The sequence below is a fragment of the Osmerus eperlanus genome, chromosome 7, assembly GCF_963692335.1.
Source record: "Osmerus eperlanus chromosome 7, fOsmEpe2.1, whole genome shotgun sequence".
Classification (NCBI taxonomy): Eukaryota; Metazoa; Chordata; class Actinopteri; order Osmeriformes; family Osmeridae; genus Osmerus; species Osmerus eperlanus.
Window position 1 is genome coordinate 8,085,259 of NC_085024.1, and position 26,908 is coordinate 8,112,166.

Sequence of the window (26,908 nt, forward strand, 5' to 3'; positions counted from 1 at the left end):
TACAGACAGTCTTAGACATGAATAATTAGAATATACAAGATGGATCTAAAAAATGTATAATAAAAGAAAACGTACATCATACTCCAGAAGAAATGTATACCATTTTCTGTTTTCTAAGCATACTTCTTTAAAGTATATCAAAAGTGAACTATTTTCAAAGCATACTTAAAAGTACAGTACCAGTGAAAAGTTTGACAAAAGTTAGTTTCCCATTCAACTGAATGGGAAAATGTGTCCAAACCTTTGACTGGTACTGTATATCAAAAGTGAACAATTTTCTAAGTATACTTCTTAACCTTTAGATGCGTGAGTTCTAAATATTTCCGACGCTTCCACCAGAGTGAGTTATTTGATCAAAACGGAAGCTAGCGATCTTTAGTTTGCTTCCGTTACTTAGCAACCTAGCATAATACTCGTAGCAATGCTACTACCTGCTAGTGTTACTTGTTAGCCTCCTAATTGAACATTTTGAAGCCATACTATAGCGTTTGTCAAAGTTTTTGTCTATCGGAAAACAGTCGGTTGGAATATTCAGAATGGCACATGTGCGACGTTACTCTGTGAGACCCGCATTCAAACGATCACATGTGCAACGCTACTCCTTAACGGGTTAAAGTATATCAAAACTGAACAATTTTCAAAGCATACTTAAAAGTTAAAAAAAACGAACAATTTTCTAAGTATACTTCTTAAAAGTATATCAAAAGCGAACTATTTTCTAAGTATACTTCTTACAGGTATATCAAAAGTAGTGGTGGGCCGTTATCGGGGTTAACGCGCGTTAACGCGCTGCGACTCTTATCGGCGCTAAAAAAAATATCGCCGTTAATCTATTCTCAAAGTTGGGTTGGGAGCTGGGTCTATACTACGCAAGCTATGATGACTTTCACCTTGATATTTTAGCGCGGATGTATACCTAGCCGAATTGCACTGTAGGGGGAGAGAACGAGTCTTCGAACCTGTGTGTATGCCTTGTGTATGAAATTATCACATTAAACGTGACGTGCTAACATGGATGCAGCTATGAAGCCGCCTGGTTTGCTTCAGGGAAAATGTATTTTTAAGAAGCTTCCCAATGGAAACCTCGACAAGACTAAGGTTGTTTGCACCTTGTGCTATGCGGAATTAGTTTATTGTAGGAGTTCTTCCAGTCTCAAATACCACCTAAACGCAAAGCATCCCTTAGCTAATGCGGAAGATGCCGGGCCAAGCACTGATGTAGCGCAGGGGAAGAGTCGTCGTCAAACTACGATGTTTGAGTGCAACCGAGGCAAGCCCGTCAGCACAGCTCTATCAGCCAAGCTAACTAATCTAATAAACAGCTAAACACAAGTACATCTTATTGAACATAATTTATTTTCATCACCAATTATCATAGTAGAACAGCTTTCTCAAGCAGTTTGTGATGCATTTTGGAAAAGGGAGATGAGCTCCTGGTCTAATGCGCCACCTGGCTTGAGAAACCCGTTCTCAAAGACTTACTTTTAGTCATTATTTGGGTAGCACACATATTCTGAATGCCTTCGGCGGAATTCAAATGAGCCATTTTAATCTAGATTAATCTAGATTAACGCCAATATTACAGTGAGATTAATCTAGATTAATCTAGACCCACATTGCTGCGGTCTCCCGGTCGTGTAGATTCACCCTCTACAACATCCGGAAGATCAGGAGATACCTGTCTGAGCACTCCACCCAGCTGCTAGTCCAAGCACTTGTCCTCTCCAAGTTGGACTATTGCAACTCGCTGCTCGCTGGTCTCCCAGCATGTGCAACCCGCCCTCTTCAGAGGATTCAGAACGCAGCGGCCCGCCTGGTCTACAATCTACCCAGACGCTCCCATGTTACCCCACTCCTCATCTCTCTCCACTGGCTACCTATCATGGCCCGTATCAGATTCAAGACCCTGGTATTGACCTTCCGAGCAGTGAACGGGACTGCACCCGTCTACATCAAGTCTCTCCTGCAGCCTTACACCCCCACCCGTCACTTACGGTCTTCTTCAGACAACCGCCTGGTGGTCCCACCGCTCAAGACCGCCCGGTCTCAACACAAGCTCTTCTCCTGTCTGGCCCCCCAGTGGTGGAATCAACTCCCCACCTCCATCAGAGACACTGACTGTCTCTCCACCTTCAAGAAAAGGCTCAAGACGCACTTGTTCCGGGAGTACAACGGTACTTAGGGATGGTTCGCTTGACCCGATGTTAGTTTCCTCAAGGATCACAATGACTCTTGCTTAGAGACTTGTTGCTCTTGTGGTTAGTGGTAACTGATTTAAATTTTTGTACTCGCTGTGATATATTGTTTTTATTATTGTTGCTTGCTTTTTCCACAGGTACACTTGCACTTATAGCGGTTCATGTTGTTTAATTGTAACTTGTTTAACTACATGCTCTTATGGTTCTTCCCTTTGCCACTTACTTTGGTTGTTCACAATGTGTGCTTCATGTTTTGGCTACTCGCGATGTTTTGTTGTTATGATCAGTGACCTATGCACGTTGTAAAGCTCTCTCTTGGAAGTCGCTTTGGATAAAAGCGTCTGCTAAATGAATAAATGTAAATGTAGATGTAGAAAATTAATCTATGCCCACCACTAATCAAAAGTGAACTCTTTTCTAAGTATACTTCTTAAAAGTATATCAAAAGTGAACTATTTTCAAAGCATACTTAAAGGTATATCAAAAGTGAACTATTTTCTAAGTATACTTCTTACAGGTATATCAAAAGTGAACTATTTTCTAAGTATACTTCTTAATAGTATATCAAAAGTGAACTAAAAGTGTACTATCCATTTTAAGTATACTTTAATATACTTATTTTTCTTAAGGGTTGAGCTGCCTTTGAGTTTGACACGTGCTCTAGAATGATCTTTTTATCACCATTACATTTACATTTAGTCATTTAGCAGACGCTCTTATCCAGAGCGACTTACAGTAAGTACAGGGACATTCCCCCGAGGCAAGCAGGGTGAAGTGCCTTGCCCAAGGACACAACGTCAGTTGGCATGACCGGGAATCGAACTGGCAACCTTCGGATTACTAGCCCGATTCCCTCACCGCTCAGCCACCTGACTCACCATTACAGAAACTGTCTCAATAGTCACATTCCTGTCACAATATTTACACATGTTGTACAGCACGTCTTTAGAAAAAGAGCACAAATTCGCAGTAGAGAGAGACATCTGTGTTAGTCATCTGCCACTCACTCTTGCATCGAGGCCTTTGGTTGCGCCAGCTCCAAGCCCCGTTGGCCAGGCACTGAATGTGGGCTGGGCCGAGGCGGTAGTAGCCAGGGTTGCAGGTGAAGATGATCTTAGTTCTGTACTCGTAGTGAGAGCCATTGACTATCTTCCACTTTCCGTGGTCCAGTGAAAAGGAGCTCAGACTTGGGCACACCATGACTAAGATGGGGTCACAAAGTCAACATAACTTTAATGTACATATGCTAGAAATCCTTTGCGTTTCCAGTCACTGTTTCATGGTCATGCATACTGAGTGCATCCTGGCATTGGTCTATAAACAAGCATTGAAACAAACATCCGTGCAGGATTAACTAAACTGGCAGGGAGAGCAGCTCATCACTCACCTATGCAGCGGGGTATCTTGTTGTGGTTACTCCACGAGCCATCCGGTTGGCAGACTGTGTTCGTCAGTTCCTTGGAAGACAATCGGTAGCCGATGTTGCAAAAGTAGGTCAATCGTATGCCAACGGAGAAATCAGCAGCCAACACACCTCCATTTGCTGGAGCAGTGGGTACCCCACACGACACAGCTGGAGAGAGAGCACATGTGGCAGTCGCATGTAAAAAGAGGCACGTGCGGCACCACACACACTCAATGTGAAATTTGCTGTTCCTCAGAAAGCAGCATCCATAAGGGCCGTGACACCTTCAGAAGTGAACAGAGGCTGGAAGAACCCAATTAGTGAAGTGGAACACAACAGCGCTCTGAACACTACATGCTAATGGGGAGTTAGCCAAGGCAATCTGAAGGAGTGGAAATTGACACAACAAAGGGGATTGATTTCTGGTGGTTTCCACCTGACAGGACATGGTCCTCAATCAGCCAGCTCCGACACTAACATAAGGCTGAGACACTGGAGGCAGACAGAGGCCAATGATTTAGCTTTGGGGAACGAGGGGCTTAGGCTGGTAGAGGCGCAGGCAGATCTTATCAGAGGAACATGGAGATCTGGGGCTTGAGAGTAAAGGGTAGAGAGGTGGGGGATAAATACAGCTATGGAGTCTGGGGCTGGATGGCAGAGGCAGGAACAATAGCAGACATGGGCGGGCTGGGGAAAAGGCAGTTTAAGGTGAAGGCATAGGCCAAGTGAGAAACAGGATCAATAGGATGCCAGTGCAAATGAGCTCACCTTGACATGCAGGAACAGGCGAGTCCCAGGCATAGTAGCCATAAGAGGTCTTTTTACAGACCGCTGTAGCCTTCCCAATGAGCCGATAGCCCCGGTCACAAGCCCAGCTCACCACACTATTCATGTGTCCTCCTGTTTGGCTCACCACAAAACCGTGCTGAGGAGAGTCTGGAGTACTGCAGTACATAGCTGTAGAGAATAATATAACAGCGCACAGATCAGTGGAGATTATATAGGCAAACTAAAACATTTACAGAAACTGTAAGGTACTATACAGAATATGTATGAAACAATTAGTTAAAGTCTGAAGAGTGTCACATTTACTTTGCACTCCGTGCGTTCAAACATTACACAACCCCCAGTTGCATAACACTCGGCTGGTGTAATCCGATCATCAACTACACCTGTGTAGCCTTCTTCAAGCCTATCAGGCCACTGATGGGCACAAATATAATACCACACGGATACGCGCGCACTCACCCCGGTTGTTATGGGAGGTTTGATTACGTGCAGGGACTCAAATCTTTTGGTTCTGATTCATTCACAGATTCATGAACGATTTTCAGGGGTTCTCTCGTTCTCGAATGATTCGTTCCTACATTGGATTTGTTCACCATTTTGCGAAAGATTTCCGTGATTCTCTCGTTCGTGAACTGTTTGTTCTTTCATGGAATCTTTGTGCATGCATGCAGTGTAATATAATAAACTTTAGTTGTAAATATTACATAGACTGCCTCATTTACGGCTCAAGAGACAACAATTTCAAGGTCTGAATTTGATGTATGTCCTTTTCTACTAATATTATGTTTCGAAAGTAGTCTCTGGATACTGATCTCAGTGTTCCCGCTGGACACCCATTTCTTGCATCTTTTTAGAGATCTGTTTATATTTCCCTCAATTCATAAAAATGTCATAAATTATAGACATGTGCTGCTTGAGTGATATGTAAGTTTATTAGACTCTTTATTCAAATGGAAATTCAATGTTCAAAGTGGCAATGCAATCGACAATTCAAATGGCAAAGCATTTGTCAAATGGCAATGCATGTGCAAATGAAAATGCAATCCTCAATTCAGTTTGAATTATTTAGAATAAAAGATTATTACATTGCATATCATATTGACAAGGTTGTTTGGACTCTTTATTCCAATGGCAATGCATTTTTCAAATGGCAATTCAATGTGGCAGCGAAACAGCGTCCCCAGTCTACTGCATTATCATTTACTTGTCACCACGTTCTATTTTGCACCAAATTCAAATGGAAATACAATCTGTCAGTGACTCGTCAAGGAGGGTCTTCAGTTAGGAAGTCACTTCCTTGTTCAATGACTTGGATAACATTGAACCCAAGGGGGGCGCGCAAGATGTCGGCGTGTTAACACGCTTGTATGTGTAGCTTGTGAGTTAAATGAGCAAAACTCAGCTCTGCTTTGCCGTAAGGTATACTACTACTGATATAATATAATGACGTACTAATCTCTACTTTTGTTCCGTCATAAGATGAGTTGTGGGCAAACGTTAAAAAGTCAGACAGAAACTTCTCGAATTCGACGATGACAACTCCGACAGAAATCACTCTTCTCAGTCCAATGCGAACACATAACTACGCTAAATCTTTCAGCTCAGATTCTCCTGCAGACCTGGTTCCTCTACCTGAAACTCCTGACAAACATCCAGTGGCCAAGAAATCGTATGGAGCAGATAATGATGTACCAAATTCTGTTATCTTGGCTGCTGTAGAGAAAATAGGCAAATTCCAAGAGGAATCCCTCGCAAGACTTCAGTCTGTGGAACTGTCGGTTAAAGAGAATACTGTTTATATTTGCTCCCTCTCCTCATCCATGGAGTTCTTTGGCATGAACATTGAAGATGTTACAAAAAGAGTTTCTTCGCTGGAAAGAAAATGAAGCTTTTCATCAGTCATGTCTGGAACTGTATGAATATAAATGGAGATGGAACTTACGAGTTGCAGGTGTTCCTGAATACAACATTGAGAATGTTAAACAAGTTGTCATCCACATCTTTGGGAATGTCACCGGATTCTTCATTGTTTCTTTCTAATGCTGTGGACATTGTACACAGACTTGGACCCAAATCCGCTGCGGAACAACAACGGAACAACTTCCAAGATTTTGGAGAACTTGTCTTCGAACATGGAGGAGGAATGCAACAAACTCTGGCCACTTTTCAAACAAGTGAGAGATGAAGGTCGGATGTAGAGGTGCTTTTGCCTATGTACACTAGCAAAAAAACCTAAACGTTAATTTGACCGTGTAATAGTTTTTGGAGCTTAATGTAATATAAGCAATACGTTGGACATATTGTTATATTTGCTGAAAATGAGAAACCAAATTTTAATCTAGATCAAGATTAATCAATATTTGTGGCTTTTGAGAAAACATTTGGGGCTCAAACCCCAAAAGCCAACCCCCGCTCCGTCCACTGACAGCGCTGACAGGCGCTGTAAACATCACTCAGTTTGGCACAAGGTCTATGATACAAACTAGTAGGCTATCAAAATGGCTGCCCTGTGCATGTTCAGTGTTTTGGAATTGTAATTTAAAGGACGATGAAATAATAATAATAATAAATAAATATAACAGCAGGCAGCAATGGCGGGTTCCTCCTCAACATTGCAAACTTTTGCTAAATTGCATGATACAGACATACATGTACACAACATTTCAAGACAATTGGAGCAATGTCTGATTTTAAGTAATTTTTTTAATTCTTCACAAATTGACATTGTAGAGAAATATCCATGCTGCCGACATTATGGGTTCTTGAGACTTTTTTGTTCTCCATGAGCAATAAGGCATGCATACCAACTTTCAGACATCTTGGTCTGATGGGATCAAAATGCCACCCTTTTGAAAGTGACAACTTTGAAGTGTGTTCTGTAAGGCCACCTGTGCTCTGGTCAGGCCTATCATGCAGAGATCCATTCTTTAAAAGCTTTGACTCAGGACTGGGAATGACATCACACCTGAGTTCAGGGTTGCCAGGTCCGGCAAAGATTTCCAGCCCGAGTGCCCAAAACCAGCCCAAAATGACAGAAAACTTGCCCAATATCTGTTGGGTGTACAACGGAGGAATTTATCCAATAGATGCCTCCATAGTTAAAATGTAAAAATGATTTGTGGATTAATATTTTCCTTGTTTTCTGCTACTCTCACGTTTCATTACAACAAATTATTTAATCATGCTGCTTCCTATAACCACCGAACAGAGACACGGAGCAACAATTACTTTATGAGAGGGGAGAGAGGGATATAGCACGGATGGGGAAAATGTGTGGGCAGAGCGAGCAGTATAGTTAATAACCTACACACATCGCTCTGCCCACACATTTTCCCCATCCGTGCTATATCCCTCTCTCCCAGTGCAGGTCACCCCAAGGCAGAAATGCAGCCGCTGCATGAGGTTTAGAAGTAGCCCAAAAACCTGCCACCCGCTATCAATATATTGTCACCCGCGACACTGTTTTCAAATTTCCCCGATTTGGCAAGAAAAACACGGATATGGCAACTCTTCCTGGGTTGATCTAGGTCCGGAATGTCAGTCAATATTCAAGTGACATGAGACAACTGGGCTAGGACAGAGAGCATGTCCAGCTGCTTGCGAGTGTAACTGGTGAGAGTACAGCGGACTCGAAAAACAAGACCATGGTTAGACTGGGACTGGTTAGGGACTGGTTAGACTGGGAGTCAGATGGCTGAGTGGTTAGGGAATTGGGCTCGTAATCAGAAGGTTGCTAGTTCGATTCCCGGCTATGCCAACCAAATGACGTTGTGTCCTTGGGCAAGGCACTTCACCCTACTTGCCTCGGGGAGAATGTCCCTGTACTTACTGTAAGTCGCTCTGGATAAGAGCGTCTGCTAAATGACTAAATGTAAATTTAGACTCTCTGGTCCGATTAAACTAAACAACATGCACAATCAGGGTGACCAACAGGATTACTTTAACTAACATACAATAACATGACACACATTAAACTGAACGAACACGACAATTGAAATCCCCAGCACCGCTTTTCCAACCAAACTATTACTATAACATCCAAGCTAGCAATCTCGAGAAATCTGACTGCAGTACTCGAGCACCTAGTTTCAACATCCATTTACACATTTAGTCTCAATTTTTTTACTCTACTCTTAATGCATGACTATGTTTAACTTGCACCTCTCTGTCACCAAATGTCTCTGGAGTGAGGGGTGGGGGCTTGGTCAGGGCAGCCAGATTCATAATACCCAAACATTTTTAGTCTCTCTCATGCCATTAAACTACATTGCACAATCAGAGTGACCAACAGGATTATATTAACTAACAAACAATAACATTACACACATTTAACTGAACAAACACAATAACTATTTTCCACAACTCTTTCCCTTTTTTGGCATGCATGCTGGGTACCCAAGGGCGCTGATGCTATAGTATGATTATCTAGCTGACAACGTATATGTAAAGATAACATCCAAGCTAGCAACCTCTCCAAATCTGACTGCAGTTTTATACACCATATGTACTGTGTTATGGTTGTTTGAGTTAAAAAGCTTGCTAAATGAATTAAATGTCTGTTAAATGTCAAATCCAACTATAAATGTATAAAAGAGTTCCAATCAAATCAGAATTTTCTTAAACCTAAAATTATTTAAACCTAGAGGTTTAAAAGGCTACCTCTGCCTAAACTGAAATGCACCAACTCAGAGCACTGAGTTTCAACATCCATTTACACATTTTGTCTCTATTTTTTACTCTACTCTTAACGCATGACTATGTTTAACTTATGGTCTGCACCTCTCTGTCACCAACTGTCTCTGGAGTGGGGGGTGGGGGCTTTATATCCAACAAACACCCCTGAACTTTTAAAACAGATGTATTGGCCTACTACAATTGTAAATATCCTTAGGCTTCTTATCCAATTGGGCTTTGATACAATGCCATCTAATATTTTCTGCCCATTCTGCACAGTTTTCCACACCAGCACCCTTTTCCCAGTTCCTCTATTCTGCCCTACTACATGTGTTTTCCAACACCAGTAACAATCAACCCTGCAGGGCTCCAGACAAATTTTAGGAGCGCAAGCAGAACATTTTAGCCTGGGTGCCAGCCAAACTTAGCCCGCCCACAAAAAAATTTGGTCGGGAAGTCGCTCGGTTGGGGAAAAACTATGTCCGAGCTGTTCGGACCAATCAAATTGTCAGGGCGGGCTTTATACGATGATGGACAGATGATCAACAGTAACGTAATCAACCACATCACCAAAGAGCGCTTGGGTTGAATTTGTTTTCAACAAACAACATACTACGTTGCTCTGATTGGTTGTAGGTCTATCCAATTGAGTGAAGAGGCATTTTTTTCCGGGTTCGGTTGAAACACGCCCCATACACACAGCCCAACGGAGCGGTATCAGACTCATATTCTGACTAGAATTATGAGTATGACAATGTCAGGCTAAGAAATTTTTGGATCACACCTTAAATCGACATGCAATGCAATTATTAATGTAACTAGAGAGGGTATAATTTCTGGGGAAATAATGGGGTGTGCTTGCGTCGGTTGCAGATGGGATGGCAAGGTTCTCCGTTAACATAATTGATGTGAATTGAAAGCAAAGCAAGGCTAGTTTATTTATATAGGCCTAGCACAATTCATACACAATGGTAATTGGGTGTGCTTTGCCTTCGGCAAGGGCACAACCTTTGTTCTCTCGCATATATATTTATTCTTAATGTTTCTTTTCCCCCCCGTAAGGATCTGTCAATATTTGGACTACATAGACAACGTAGGTGTCTTGGTAGCGATTGAGTTGCTTGAATTTTTATTTACATTCCGTTGCATGGTTTAAGTTTAAATTAAGTTTTTGTGGCGAAAAGTGAAGCTAATGGTGGCTAACTTGCTAGTCACAGTCACTGACGCTACTAACGTCACGAAAACACGCGTGACGACTACCTATAGCAGAACATTAGCTTAGCAGCTCGTTAACTTCTGGGAGATAGCTAGGCTAACTATAGCTTTACTGCAAGGAAGCTGCAGAAACGCCATAAGCAAAGAGGCCAGGGTGATAACTATTTACTCATTTTACCTTTTGATATGAAACACAATTGTGAAGTGTAATGTACAATATAAGCTGATATAGGAAGTACATCTACTTTTGGAAACAATTGTCTACTATTTCACTGAAGCATTAGCATCATGACATTAGCCTCTGTTGCCCGGGCAAAACATACTACAGCGGTCTATGATGTATCTGTTTTCAATCGTTAAAATAAACATTCCTCACAAATATATTTTCGTTGTAGGATTTATTGTGACATTAGATGACAAGTAAACGATTTGTTGGTGAAATTATCACTACCTGTGGTTTCAAACCAGTGTAGCTCACTGCAATGCTGTAGCCTACGCGAGACACACTAGTTAGTACTGTAGCTAATAAAAACATCTCCACAGCTGTTTAAGAAGTCAAATGGCGACAAACCTGAACTTCATTGCCACAGACTAAACGGTAACACTTTAGAATAATGGTCTGTTGTTAACGAGTAGCTATGCAGGAAGTAATAGGTAGTTCTACATTAACACCGAATTTAATACTATTAACTAATATGGAACCAAGATTAACTAAGCAGTAAGTAATAGCTAATTTACGACAAAGGTAGTTCCTTGGTAGGTATTTGATTATTACTAAATAAATATATCCTCATTGAGAACTACTTGTGAACTATGACCAATTAAGAAAGAATAACCAATGAATTACTAATCACAAAAGTAATGTCTAAAAAGTGAACAATTGTGTTTTTTTTTACTCTTAACATGGTCATAACATTTCAGAAGCTTGTGCCTCAAATTAGTTCTTTGTATAAACCAGTTTATGAATATTATATCCCCACAAATACATTAGCTACAGGTTGAGATTGTGACTACTCTTACCAAAGGATGGACGCATGTTCTCTGTTTATTTCAAACTTAAACATGGTATAATACAAATAATGATAACTTGTTTAACATTTTTAATAATTAGGAAGTGATGCTGACTTCTATTTTAAATTAGAACAGACGAAAACGGTATAACTAGGCCTACTTATTTTGCGCAAACATGTCAGCTCTCAATTGTGTGTAAGAGTGCTCTTGAGTGTGCGTAAATTCTGTTTTTACCTAAGAACAAATCCCAAATAACAAAACATTGGTGAATGCCAGAATCCTTTTACCATTACATACAAAATCGGAAATGCAATTACACCAAGATCCACAAGGGCTTTTGCTAAAAGCCAAGGAGTGAGGGTGGGGGCTTGGTCAGCCCACCCTTTCCAGAAAGCCTTGTGTGTGCGCGTCTCGCCAAGCTTGCGTGTGTGTCAAGGGCCAGGATGAGTCTGTGAGAATTTGGAGCGGGCGCGCTGTGGAGCAAGGGAGACAGTATTTTGGAAGAAGCCATAGCAATTAGCCAAGCATGCCCATTTCAAATATTCACAATAAATCTACTTTTCATCTTACATTCAACCATTTCTCAGATTTGTGTACTTAACATTGTCAATAGTCTTCATATGAACTTGTGATTGAATCAGAATCGGTTAATGAATAGTTGATGTGTAAAGCAATATGTTAGCGTTATCAAAAACATATATTTCCCTTTAATTCAATAATTTTGGAAATATGAAGTTTCCTTTGCACCTGGTGACATTTTGTAGTGTCTTCCTCGTATGTGGAACAGATCAAGTCCCTAGGTCAATGTGGCACTTATTTATGGACACATGAAATATGTGCCACAGGTGAAAATTCACCCTTATGTTAATAATTTGGCCATTTTGTAATATATTATAGGGATGCACCTTGGATTCGGCCGACTATTGGGCTTTTTGACGGGCTTCGGTTTCGGCCGAACCTTAGAATTTTTTTCCACCAAACCGAACCCTACGCTTGCACTACGCGCGCTACGCTGGTCGACAATGACGCCGCCGTTGATTACGGGAAGGTGTTTACGTAGGTGGACCGTTCAATGCAGTAGGCTGAGAGAAAGTGAAAATGGAACTTGTGAGCAGAAAAAGTGTTGTTTGGCAGTACTTTCAGTCAAAAGAAGGCGGTTCAAGTCGAGCTACATGCTCAATTTGCAATGCCAATTTGTCTCGTGGTGGCAAGGACCCTAAACAATACAATAGGGAACAAAACAATAGATAGTCAGGTGGCTGAGCGGTTAGGGAATCGGGCTAGTAATCTGAAGGTTGCCAGTTCGATTCCCGGCTGTGCAAAATGACGTTGTGTAATACACAACATCTCCGCTGTTAACATTTGCGTATGAAACATCCGAAAGAAATTCAAGAAATCTAAAAGGCTAATATTTTGGATATTGATTGGATCTTGGATCTTTTTAATGTGTTTACTGTGTTAATGGACTGAGGATGGGAGTAGGATTCGGCAGAATCTTGACCAGTGGATTCGGTAGTCGGCTATCGTTTTGGCTTCGATTGCTCGAGGGCTGGAACGGCGTGTCGTTCTTTTACAACAACGTCCTCGGACTCTCTTCGGTTTTTTACAGATGCCGCGCTGGCTTAGTTTTTTTTTATCAGGAGCAATGGTTCGCCAGCCCGTGGCCCCACGACTTCGCTGCGCCCGGTGCTTCATCCGCTCTGCACAAAATCTACCCCGTCGTGGTTGCATGACACCTGTGGGGCCAGTCGTGGTGGCGTAAGCGGATAGCTGTCTTGTGCGACAATCAGGCCGTGGTGAGCATCATTAATAAAGGCCGCTCTAATTGCCCGCTCATCATGTCGTTCATGAGACGCATCACATGGCTCTCCGTTTGTCACAACTTCATCCTCACAGCACGATACGTGCCGGTCCATGATAACGTGATAGCTGATTCTCTGTCCCATTTCAATTTTCAGATGTTCAGGGATCTGTGCCCGGACGCCAGCCAGTGGCCTTTAGCTGTTCCCCCTCTCACATCACTGGCCCTAGATTGAACGAGCACTCCCTGCAGGTGTATTTAGAGTCAGCCAAGGGCTATATGACAAAAAGGATTGGCGGCTTCCACCCTTCAGTCATACGATTTTGCTTGGAAAACGTACGCCATGTTCTGCCTATCGCTGTCTGTTCCTCTGGTGTGCGTGTGTGTCAATGTTGTGTGTCACTGCACGGACGTTCGCCACTTCCAGACTTGCTACATTAAAGGTCTGGTTGCGGGTATCCAATTCAATGCCAGATGCCTTGATCCTTCGTTCCCCAGCCTCTTCTCTAATCCTGCAGTCAAAATACTGTTCAAAGACATAGGCAAAGTTTTCCCCACTAAGGTGGATGATAGACTCCCCTTCACACTGTCTATTTTGCATGCCATGCTTTCGGTGCTCAGACGTTGTTGTTTTTCCCCCTACATCGACTCCCTCTTGGATTGTTCGTTTTTAATGGCTTTCTTTTCATGGGTTTCTTCGGTGTGGGGAATTCACCACTCGGTCAAATGTGTTCAATCAACCCTGACCCTAACCACTGACGTGTGCTTTTCTGTTTAACGTTTCACCCTGAATTCTTCAATCTTCTTCTCAAGCGTTCTAAAGCTGGAGGCTCTTGCTCTATAGTCATTGCTCGTACGGGGGGTCCTTTTTGTCCTTTCTCATTAATGCTTCGATATGTAAAGATGAGGGCTCCCTCAGGTCCACTCTCCCCTCTCTTCACAACCCCTGCCAATAATTCCATGTCACAATCCTGGTTCAGTCATCATTCAGTCAGGTGGCTGAGCGGTTAGGGAAACGGGCTAGTAATCTGAAGGTTGCCTGTTCGATTCCCGGCCGTGCAAAATGACGTTGTGTCCTTGGGCAAGGCACTTCACCCTACTTGCCTCAGGGGGAATGTCGCTGTACTTACTGTAAGTCGCTCTGGATAAGAGCGTCTGCTAAATGACTAAATGGAAATTTAGCGCAGGTCGTCTCCAAGTGCAATCTTCCCCCTAGACGGTATTCAGGCCATTCATTTAGAAAAGGTGCTGTTACGTCCGCTGCCTTGCAAGGGTTGTCCACTGCGTCCTTGCAACAGCTGGGCTGTTGTTCTTCTTCAGCGTACTCTTCCTACGTCCGTCCGGATGCTGCTGCCATCATCGTGGCCCAAAGATCGATACGGCCTTGACGGCTCTCGGTGAGTGTTTGCAAATAACTGGTCGGTGGTGTTTCGTGTCTCGCGTTAACTTAACTTCATGCTGGTGGACCCATATCTAGCCTTCTGTATTGTAACAGAAGGCTCTGGGTTCCAGTCACAGGCCATCACGAAAGACACAAGGACGTTGGTCCTCCAGCCAACAAGGCTCTTCTGTATACGAGGACGTCAGTCCTTCAGCCAACACAGGCTGTTACCATTGACCCTAGTGCGTCGGCCCCATAGCCTCTTGGCTTTCTGAACACAAGGACATCGGTCTTCCAGCCAACAAGGCATGTAACCAAGGGCGTCGGCCCTCTAGCCTACATAGGTCATGTACGCGGGGACGTCGGTCCTCCAGCCGACACAGGCTGTTCACATAGACTCAAGGGCGTCAGCCCTCTAGCTGACAAAGGCCGCCAAAGGCTATCACCTGCAGACTCAAGGGTGTCAGCCCCCTAGCTTACATAGGACATGTACGCGGGGACATCGGTCCTCCAGCCGGCACAGGCTGTTCACATAGACTCAGGGGCGCCGGCCCTCTAACCGACAAGGCCGCCAAAGGCTATCACCTGCATACTCGAGGGCGTCGGGCCTCCGCCGCCAAAGGCGATCACCGACAGCATGAGGGTGTCAGCCCTCTAGCCATCATAAGCTCATTCATACACGAGTGCATCGGTCCTCTGGCCGATGGGCCATTGCACGTCAGGGCATGTGGCCCTCCAGCCTTGGCTGGCTGCAGCCTACCTTTGCCGTCGTCTGGTTTCGTCGGTATAGGAACAGTTCTATGGATCTGTCCTTGCCTTGCCATCTCCTGCAGGATCTGGCCCGGGGTATGTATGCTTTTGGTCATTATGTTATAATCTCGTAATTATTATGGTCGCACCGATGTCGGTCGTTCTCAGAATCAGAATGGGTTTTTATTCGCCATGAAAGTTTGCACCAACAAGGAATTTACTTTGGCCGAAAGATACCGGCCGAGGCAGCCATTATCGGCACCCCCTTCAAATTTCTGCAGAAACATGAGGAGAGGAGAGAAAAAGTCAACCCCCAGACTATGCTCCTAGAGGAGTACAGTGTGGGAACAGGAAAAAACACCTCAGCACATAGGCACATACATAGTACAACATTACATAACTCATGACATGCAAAGGGGGTGGGAAGCCAGTGCAAACAAGCAGCATCTGGACCTGCGGCCGTAAAAGGCGCTGGTCACAGACCCGCCTGCCACACTGGGGAACGAAGCAGGCGAAGGCGTTGTATGGGGGGGGGGGGGGGGGGGGGTGATGGCATATCTGTAGTAGGTGAAAGTTAGTGTATGAGTAGGCCTGGGCTGGCGCCTTTGCCTAGGCCACAATCAGTCAGATTCACTCTGTCTGTAGGAGGGGGGAAGGGAAGAGACTACAAGAGAGTTTCACTGCAGCGCTCTCCAGGGGAGTTGTTGTTCCAGCAACGGCCTTGGCCAAGGCCTGTGCTGGTTACGGGGCCGAAAGCAGATAAGATTGGGGTTGTTGTTTGGTCGAGTAGCCGCATTCAGTTTCCACGTCTACACATTATGGTCTCCAAATCGGTCCACTTTCCACTTATCCATATTGCGTTGTAAAGTCACAGTCTGAGCGCCAACAGCTCTGCCCATCGCACAATCATGTCGGGCAGCCTTAGGGGGCTTTTGACAGCTGTAGCCGTTTAATCAAATTTCCGATATACCAGGGCAGCGCCCAATCCAATCAGCAGAAAGCCTGTAATCATGGTTCCGAATAGGTAGATGTCTTCCACGTCCTCCACGGAAAGCACCACTAGGCACACGACACGCCAATTCTCCCACGCGTCCATCGAGTAGCCAGCTGCGAACATCCCGTCAGGACAGTTAGGTTCCCCCGAACCCAAGATTCTCTTTGAGAAGATGGTGTCAATTGCGTTGAGAGACCAGCTAATCAATTCCATGTTTCTTGCTTCGGAGAGTGATGCGGAGAGAGTCTCTCGAGTATACAAGACAAGACAATACGATAGAAGCCAAGCAGGGAAGGTCAGGGGAGGGGAGGGAGAGAAAAATGCAACCCCCTTCGTCGAGAGCCAAAATAAAGTTGTGTTGCTTATTCCTCAGAGTTTCATGGTTTCATCCCGTTGGTGAGTACGTTTATGGTTTCTACTTCTTACCCTCTTATCTTTTGGGGATTCTTCCCGGATAATGGGCAGGTGCCCTCTGATCAATGATTCCCCATGGGGTCTAAGCTCCAAACACTTGTAGTACAATTATCATTCTGCAATAAACATCACTTACTCATACCAGGTCTCTCCTGATTGAATTGAAGCTTTCAATTGAACTTCAATTGAAATTGAAGTTCAGTCAGGCAAGACCGATCCTTGACTCGGGCATATTCGGTAAGGTTTTACTACTAACTCCCCCCGCTAAGAACGCTCTACTTTCCCTCTTTCCTGTGTTGGGCTGTCATATGGTTCCAGTTCGATTAGAACTCCCGTCTATCAATTAATCCTGTCAAAGGATCACATGATTGTGCCTTTAAATACGATTCTCTCCCTGTGTAGTTTGTCCATGCTATCAAGTGCGCGACCCTCCACCTCCCCGTCGCCTCCCAGTGCCTTGTTGCTGTTCTTCGGCTCTTCTGCCTGGGTCGTCGGCTTCTGCCACCTCCGCCAGTGTCTGGACTCCATGGGGGATTCTTCTTGGATGTTGGGCAGGCGCCCTCTGATCAATGATATCCCAAGGGGTCTAAGCTCCAAACACTTGTAGTACAATTATCATTCTGTAATAAACATCACTTACTCATAGCAGGTCTCTCCTGATTGAAATATATTATTTCTTGCTTATCACCCTATACAAAGACATATGTCTTACAAATAAGCTTCGTATTTCAAGTCAATCGGAGCTATGGTTCATGAATAATCTTGTTGTTTTGGACAAATCTTTAATGTACAGAAAAATCCAATATGGCGGCCGTTATAGGTTCTTGCGGCTTTTTTGTTCCTCATGAGCAGTAAGGCGTATGAACTCAATTTCAGAATGTTGGGACTTATGGCCTGCTAAGGGCATCACTTTGAAAATTGACATATTGGGGTGTGGCCTGTAGCGCGACCTATTGTCTCATGTAGGCCATGTTTGGTATGGTAGTTACTAATGCTCTGCCGTTTCAACATGCCAAACTTTTTGCATTACTGGTCTAGGGGCTGCCATTGACTCCCATGGAACAAACATAATAATACAATCAATAACAATAGGTTCCCTCCTACCGGAGGAACCCTAATAACAATAGGGTCCTCCTACCGTAGGAACCCTAATAATACAGACAAAATTGAAATGTAGGACATTCCTTATGGCTTGCGGGATGAGGGACAAAGCTGCCAATTTCGGGACTGTCCCGCAAAATGCAGGACAGGTGGTAAGCCTACATTGAATTGCCATTTAAATAAAGAGTCTAATAAACTTGTCAAAATTCTTATCTAAACAACGTCACTGCACTCCGTTGTATTATAAATAAGACACATGCAGAAGAGTACCTGGTTCTTGAGCGGATAGTGGGAAACTAAACCCATTCTAATTTGTATACACACACACACACAGATTCCTATCATTAGAAAGATGTGCGCCAAATCAAGGGGGTGTGCTCAAAACCTGTCACACACACTGTGAAGATGAATGGTAGCTGATGCGTTTGGGCAGGAAAAATAAGCCCATTCAGATAAAAAAAATTATTGTGTGATTTAATCATGTGAGTGTAGCGTGCATCATATCACCCATCGCCGTGTTCTCAGCCCATAAGTTTAGCTCCGATAGACGGCACTATAAGTTGCACACATGCACACATACGCGCCCTCAATTACCTTAGTGTTCTGTGCTGCTGCCATTGCTGGTCGCTTCTCATTATCTCTATTGTGTTGGCCTGTCTATCGTTCGAAATCGGAAATTCATGCCAGGTAATCGTCTGGCTCAATACGTTGCTCGGGGAACACATCGCACAGCGTATCACGGTGCACACCAGCAATGTTCAATTCGTCCAGAGTCAAGTTCTTAACCATTCTAAGGTCGCTGCCTTACAGCAATACAGACACATCCCTGCTAGGGATGTTCATAAATGATCATGAATCGATTAATTGATGTTAAGTATTTCACCAGTTAAACGTAGGCGATCACCCAATAACATTTGCCGTCTCCATTGTTACTTTAGAATTACTTTAGGCAGTAATTGTGCTCCAGTGTTTACGCTATATTCATCATTACAGCCGCTGCTTCAGAATTGACTTAACAACCGCGGAGCTATCCGCGCCACAGAACTCGAACAACGGTCTTCCGTTCTCTCTCCAATGAAGAGAATGAGCAACTGGAACCGTGAAAGGACTTCAATCATCCGAGAAGTCAAATCAAATCAAATCAAATGTATTTGTATAGCCCTTTTTACACGCAAGCATGTCACAGAGGGCTTCACATACGCCCATAGAACTGCCCCTCAACCAACCTAAACCCTCAAGGAAGACAAGGAAAAACTCAAGTCACAAACTCAAGTCACGACAACCAATTAAACAACAGCATGAGTACAGCAAAGCACTTTTGTTTGGCTCAGTGAGGCAGAAACAAACAGGGCAGAGGACAGTATATGATACAGTAACACTACTTCTTCGGCCCTTATATCGACTCCCTGCTCGAGGCGGTGATTCTCACAGCTTTCTATGGGTTTCTGCGGTGCGGTGAATACACCTCTTTTCTATCCGTCTTGCGATCTCACCATGCATGTCCGTGGGAAGTGGGATGTTCACCGTTGTACTAAAGCACTGCAGACTGATCGAAATGTAGGCGCCCCCATTGTGACAGGCCAACCTAAGGCCCCGGCGACGCTTGATGAGCCTGTTTACCAGTAACATAGCCGACAAGGCCATGACCAGATCATGGCTCATGCAACGCCTCCGAATTCTGTGCAAGCACTGTGGCCTGTCCCCGGAGCTGTATACGACGCATTCCTTCCGGATCGGGGCGGCCACCTCTCCTTCTGGTGTCCATGTCCACGCTGGACATCGTGGAAGCGCAGAAAAACATGAGCACTTGAGAAGGGAAACTGAGTGACTGTGTGTTGGGCAATGTTTGCACAGCTGGTTAGATAGTGCTCAAACTGATCAAGCGCTCGAGCTGAGCGGGTCTGAGACCTCTGGTGACCAATGTGGTCCGCATGTATCCTGTGGCTGGGTGGCTTCGGAGTGTTTTTCGCCACTAGTAAATAGTGGGATGTCATGGGGTAGCTCAGGAGCGCTGGTGTTTTGGGGGATTTCACTCGTTGCTCCCTGCCACATTGTTATGCATGCTGTAGCAAAGGCAGGAAGCACTTCTCCATGTACATCCAATCCTCCAAAGTCAAACCTATTCTAATGTATATGAATAAATGGTGAAATCACTCACGTGAGTGTCTTGACTTAAATAAGCAAAGCTAGTTCAGGCATGGCACTCGGGCATCGCACGTCATTTCACCCATTCCCATGTTCTCAGCCAATAGGTTTAGCTCTGATTAGCGGCACTGTAAGTCGCACACATGCACGCACACATGCCCTCGATTACCTTAGTGTTCTGCGCTGCTGCCACCCTCTACCATCCCCTTCTCCCCTATGTTGTCTGTATGTGCTCCCCGTTGGGGGATTTCACTTGTTGCTCCCTGCCTCATTGTCATGCATGCTGTAGCAAAGGCAGGGAGCGCTTCCCCATGTACATCCAATCCGCCTATGTCAAACCTATTCTCGTGTATATGTATAAATGGTGAAATCAATCTTGACTGAACTATGCATGTCTGGCCCATGGGCAAACACGGTTTTCAACTGGCTTTAACATGTAAAATATGTTTGTATCCGTATTATGCAAAAGGTTATTGCTTTCTAATCAAATTCAAACACTTACAATGCACTGAATAACATTAAAAACATGAATAAGAAGCTGAAAAGATATGTGCTGGTCCTGATAAACTAGACATTTCTAGCACACCAAAGCAAGACTTTAAATGTCCAATTCAAACAGATACTGCTCAACAACCTGATCCAACAAATTAGGATCAGTATAAAAAAATAATCTATATCCTACTCAAGGGTAAATCCCAGCAAATCTTCCATCAAAAAATATTTTTGAATTTCCAAAGAGTTTTATGACAGGAGGACATGCCAATGAGTAGTAGATTATTATTAGCGGATACATACTTTGATACTCACCCACATATCTAAGGTGGAAGCCTCGGCGGTTGGTGCCATGGTCGGATGACCATCGGAGCAGGAGCTGGTGACCAGTGGTGGTCAGACTGAAGGGTGTGACCACATCACCACTGAGCGATGCCAGGTTCTGGCTGTAAATGTTGGGCCCTGCGATACACACTCATAGTCAACACATACACACACATAAACTTGACTTCAACCACATGCATGCCAACTCAAGATTCAACCATGACTGTTGTACAGTACACAAATACAGGCAAGTACATACTGTCTAGAATTATCACGATCCCAGATAGATCCCAGAAAGGGAAGAGGAACCAGACGCAGAGTAAATGGTGATGTGTTTATTTTTCTCCCAAACAGGACAAGGCAAGAATCGTAGTCAGACGGAAACAGGTCGGTAATCCACAAGGCAAAAGTATCCAAAGTGCTAGGCAAACGTCAAAGTCAAAGATACAGGTCAAAGGTCTATACACAATCTCAATATTAATTATCTGTAGGCTCAGTACGTCGTTAACACAAACAATACCTCACAAATGAAACGAACAAACTTTAGTTTCTTTGACTTAAATAGGCACGCTAACGATTAACAGGTATAATCAATAAAACCAAACGACAGCCAGAACACAGGACATAGAAACGAAATACTAGACAGTGAAAAACCAAAACCCACACAGTACCCCCCACCCACGGGAGGCACCCGACGACCAACAGACAAAACAGCACAGCCGACCGGCGGGGGCTGTCACAAAGGCCGAGCAGGCCGCGTCGGGGGTCTACCAAGAGGGCGAGGAGCGGGACGGTCCGGACAGTCCCGGTGAAAGGCCCAAACCAACTCCGGGTCCAGAATGTCCCGGGCAGGAACCCAAGACTGGTCTTCTGGGCCGTAGTCCTCCCAATCAACGAGATACTGAAGGCCGCCACCCCTGCGACGGGAATCAAGGATATCCTGGACGGAGTACGCTGGTGCCCCACCAACATCCAAAGGAGGCGGGGGGGGGGGGGGGATGATGAGAATCCAGAGGATGAAGAGGACTGAATCGGACAGGCTTGAGCAGGGACACGTGGAAGGAGGAGTGGATCCGGTACTGACGGGGAAGCTGAAGACGGTAGGTTACAGGAGACAAACGGTTGAGTATCTTGAAAGGACCTATATACCTGGGACTGAGTTTTCTGCAGGGGAGGTGGAGCCAGACGTCCTGAGTTGACAGCCATACCCGTTGACCTGGGTGATAGAGAGGTAGAGATAGAGAGACAGTATTGCCGTAAGTACCTCCCCAGCTCCTGGTTCAGACGCTCTGTCTGGCCATTGGTCTCAGGATGGTAACCCGAAGAGAGAGAGAGACCCCAAGACGTTGATAGAAGGCTTGGCAGACCCTTGAAATGAACTGGGGTCCGCTATCTGACACCACGTCCTCTGGTATGCCATACAAGCGGAACACCTGTTGGAACAAGCATTCCGCCATCTCCATAGCATTGGGGAGCCGGGGTAAAGGCAGTAAGCGACACATCTTTGAAAAGCGGTCTATATCCACTAATATGGTAGTGCAACCTGAAGAAATAGGCAGATCAGTGAGGAAATCAAGGGCGATGTGTGACCAGGGTCTGCTTGAAATAGGAAGCGGTTCAGACACAGAAATGAAATCGAGTAAAAAAGAGGGACCAGCGAGCCTGACAGGGATTCAACCTCTTAGCCCGTTTGAGGTATTCTAGGTATATTGTCTGAAAAAATCAAGACGTCATGTAAACAAGAATGAACCGGTCTATCATGTCCCTAAAAATGTCGTTCATGTAGGCTTGGAATACGGAGGGAGCATTGGTAAGGCCGTATGGCATGACCAGATATTCATAATGCCCCCTGGGAGTGATAAAGGCAGTTTTCCACTCGTCTCCTTTGCGTATGCGCACAAGATTATAGGCGCTCTGTAAGTCCAATTTTGTGTACACTGTAGCGTGTCCTACTAGCTCCAAAGCAGCAGGGATGAGAGGGAGTGGATAACGGTTCTTTATTGTTAGTTCGTTCAAGGCACGGTAATCGATGCAAGGTCTCAGACCCCCATCTTTCTTTGAGATAAAGAAGAAGCTACTTGCAACCGGAAACGTGGAAGGGCGGATAAAAACTAATTTCAGGGTTTCGTCTATGTAGTCAGTCATGGCTTGTGTTTCAGGGATAGAGGGTAGATCTGCCCCTTAGATGGAATCCTGTCGTCCCTGAGATCGATGGAGTAATCCCAAGCGCGATGATAGAATGGTGGCGTTTTCTTTGCTGAAGACATCACTGAACTGATGGTATTCTGGAGGAACGTGAACAGGAGCGGTTGGTGTCGAATCCTCTATTGAGGTAGCTCTGCAAGGTAGTTCCATGCATTTGGAGTGACAGTTTGTATTCCAACGCATCAATTCCCCTTTTCGCCAGGAAATGGCAGGATCGTGTAGGCAAAGCGAGGGATGGCCAAGAATCATAGGTTCCTTGGAGGAAGGTAGCACTAACAGTTGGATGGTTTCAGTGTGCAGAAGCCCTATCTGCAGGGTCAAACAGGCAGTCTGCTGCGTGATGTATCCATTGCCGAGGGGCTGACCATTCAGGGAGTTAATCTTTAGTGGAGGAGAAAGATAGGTTAGTTCGATCTCCAGTTTATTGGCTAGCTCTACATCGATGAAGTTACCAGCTGCTCCGGAATCCAGTAGAGCCAGAACAGATTTTTGAATAGAGGAATTACTTAGGATAGCGGGAACAGAGAGTTGTCTCTGTGTGATATTGAGGAGGGCAGAGAGTCCTACCTGGGCCGGGGAATCCAATCTGGGCTTGGGCGGCAAAGACGGGCGGATAGGGCATTGTAGCACCATGTGTCTCTCACTCCCGCAGTAAAGGCAGAGACGTTCCCTGTAGCATCTGCTTTTCTCCTCCAGGCTTACAGGAGCTTGTCCAAGTTGCATGGGTTCGTGTGTTGGATGTGCGGTATTCTGGAACTCCGGTGGTGGGTTAGGTGAGATAGGAAACATAGGTCTGCAACTCCTAGGTGGCTGGGATTTTTTCCGGGTAGCCAGGAGGTGGTCTATGGAAATGGACATCCGAATAAACTGACTTAGATCAGTAAGATCGCCATGACAGGCTAACTATGCTTGGAGTTCAGGAATCAGACCCCTGCGGTATATGGTTAGGAGAGCGGCCTCGCTCCACCCACTACTGACAGCCAAGGTGCCGAACTCCTCCAGGGCATAATCCGCCGCAGAGCCTCCACCCTGTCTGATCTCGCAGAGAAGATCCCCCACACTCCGTCCGGCGATAGGATGGTCAAAAACCTCAGTGAACAAGGAGATTAACTGAGTCTCTGAGTCTAAATCCAGGCTGTGTGCAGCCCACAATGCCGTAGCCCATTCTAATGCTTTACCGGTGAGCAGGGATATGATGAAATCAACCTTGTCTTTCTTCGTACGGAAATCGCGAGCATGGTGGTCACAGTAGATGCAGTATTGCATGAGGAAGCCCTTGCATTGACCAGGAGAACCATCATATTTGGGAGGGGCAACGACAGGAGTACGGGCTGCGGGAGGTGCAGGGGTACCTGCTAACTGGGCTTGTTGACGGAGTAGATGGCACAGCTCATCAATGTGTTCTTCTTGCTGTTGTAGACGGTGATGTACCTCTGCTGGATCCATGTTGAAGGGTGAGGTATTCTGTCACGATCCCAGATAGATCCCAGAAAGGGAAGAGGACCCAGACGCAGAGTAAACGGTGATGTGTTTATTTTTCTCCCAAACAGGACAAGACAAGAATCGTAGTCAGATGGAAACAGGTAGGTAATCCACAAGGCAAAAGTATCCAAAGGGCTAGGCAAATGTCGAAGTCAAAAATACAGGGCAAAGGTCTATACACAATCTCAATATTAATTATCTGTAGGGTCAGTACATCATCAACACAAACAATACCTCACAAATGAAACAAAGGGCCCGACTTAAATAGGCACGCTAACGATTGACAGGTGAAATCAATACAACCAAATGACAGCCAGAACACAGGACATAGAAACGAAATACTAGACAGTGAAAAACCAAAACCCACACAATAATAATGAACACACATATACACACTCATACACACACAATGGTTGTAATACACACACTTAAACTGTAATGTGATAGTATTTATAATTATTGGTCAACATGTTTATACTAATGTCTAATAAATCTGTAATAACAGAATGGCTTTGTGAAGGGCATGATTAAGTGTGCTGCATATCTAGATAACAGTGTACCATCAAATATCTCCAGGATGTCAAACTCCTTCTCTGTCTGGAAGAGCCCAAAGTGGAGGGTGATGTTGTAGCCTTTCTCCACATTAATGAGCCAGGAACACATCTGCAGATTGGGGTAGCTTTCTGGGTATCCCGGACTCAGAATAACACCAGTTGAGTCGAAACGCACTTCATGGGCAGGGCATTGTACTGGAAAGAAAAAAGTGGTAGTAGGTAGATGAGAGAAGGAGGAGGGAAATAAGGGGAGAGAGAGGAGAGGTGTGGGAAAGAAACAGAGAGAGAGAGAGGGGAAGGAAGGAAGGACAGGAAAATTACTGTGAAAAAATAACTACGGCAGAAAGAAATTCTGAATTTCTGAACAGTGTTACTGTCTGTTCCCCTGTCATCCATCTATCAAGTAACCTTTCCTTATTGACAATAAAATACACAGACAGCTTTTTATGGTAAAATGACCCATGTTTATCAGTTTTTAGAATTATTTTTGTCCTGGAGGCTGACGTGTTGCCTCTTGCAGTCGGGGAGGAGTTAAAAACAGCTCCGTAAAGTCGGACATTCCAGCTTCTCGTGGTTTGCTGCGTTGACGTCAGTCATGGCCGATCAAGCGCTGTTTGCTTACTTTATCGTTGACGAACAGCATGGTTGCGAATTTAATTGTTTTCGCATTAAAACTTGCACGAACCAGTGCACTGAAATTTGTCATTTTATGTATTGGGCTATGTTAAACTTTTTCTCCAATCTGCAGATTGAAAATACAACCAGAACTCAATTAAACTTAGTCTTTCCGTTAGTGAAAAAGCGGCCTAAAACCCTTTCTTCAACAAATATTTAATTGGGTGTGCCCACGCCTTCGGCGAGCACAACCATTGTTCTCTCACATATATATTTATTATTTTTATTGTTTCTTTTTGCGCCCCTAAGGATCCGTCAATATTTGGACTACATAGACAACGTTGGTGTCAAACGTTTTGTCTTGGTAGCGATCGAGTTGCTTGTACTTTTATTTACGTTCTGTTGCACGGTTTAGGCTGAACTTGTGCCTTGCGTCCACAAAGGGTACTCAGTGCCAACGTCACAACACGTTAGCAACGATGCATGGATACAACGTGCATAGATGTGCTGTTGCACAGCGAGTATCGTATCGTGCCGTGGTGTACTAGCAGCATCATACATGTACATTTAAGCAAATCAAGACGTGCATGTATAGTAAGTAATGTCACATTAAAGAATGTATTTAAACTCAAGCTTGTGTGGTGCGTCGCCGGCTTCAGTGCCACAGCCTAAACTTTATGTCAAAAGAAACATTCTCATTTCCGGCGCTTTCTAACATTCCCCTCACTCAGTGAAGTTTGGCTAGCTACCGCAACTAGCTTCCTCGTAGCAAACTTCTTTTGAATTAGCCAATTCTCCCTAAATGGATGTCAAGCTTATTTATGCTTTTGGGGGCATATTTTCAGTTAGCAGATGGTACTGTTTGAAATCCATCTGAAATACTGCCGGTGACAACGTTGATACTGTGACAGACCTTTCTATGTGTAACGGGAAAGGGGGTGTTTTGTCCTTCGGGAGTTGCCGTAGGCGTGTTGCTAAAGCAAGCGTGAGGAAAAGTAAGTGAAGGGTGTTCGAATGCTATGTCAAGAAGAGAAGCAGTAAAATACACATTGTGCTTATGTCAAATTAACCCACAAACAGACAGCTACATTACAGTAGCTTGTTTCAAAGGGGGTTCTTAATGAATTATATGAGTAGGCTAAATGCTTGAAAAATTTCACTAGAAGAGAAAAACTTAAGGGGACGGACCCACCTGCAACCGACGCAAGCAACCACACCCTACAATTTCCCCAGAAATTGTACCCTCTCTAGTTCAATTATACAGTTTGGTCCGGATTTGAGCATTGGCGAAACTGAAGGTGTCAGAATAAATACAAAACACGCGTCAAAGTTGTCATGTGTGAGTCTGGCCAATCATG

General features: G+C 44.5%; 1 protein-coding gene across 5 annotated transcripts in view; it reads right to left on the bottom strand.

Annotated features, from left to right (window-relative positions):
- Positions 1-26,908, bottom strand: part of LOC134022944 (CUB and sushi domain-containing protein 3-like) — a 403,505-nt gene that overhangs the window by 95,298 nt on the left and 281,299 nt on the right. For 3 of the 5 annotated variants that reach the window (XR_009930720.1, XM_062464690.1, XM_062464688.1), the window contains 5 exons: positions 24,942-25,130; positions 20,674-20,832; positions 4,372-4,560; positions 3,586-3,771; positions 3,206-3,400 (listed from right to left, as the gene is read on the bottom strand). Coding sequence is in view for 4 of the 5 variants with exons in the window: in XM_062464690.1 (XP_062320674.1) it covers positions 3,206-3,400; positions 3,586-3,771; positions 4,372-4,560; positions 20,674-20,832; positions 24,942-25,130 (918 nt within the window). In the remaining variant the exon portion in view is untranslated. The remainder of the gene's footprint in view (positions 1-3,205; positions 3,401-3,585; positions 3,772-4,371; positions 4,561-20,673; positions 20,833-24,941; positions 25,131-26,908) is intronic. The other 2 variants (XM_062464691.1, XM_062464689.1) reach the window with 1 other exon arrangement.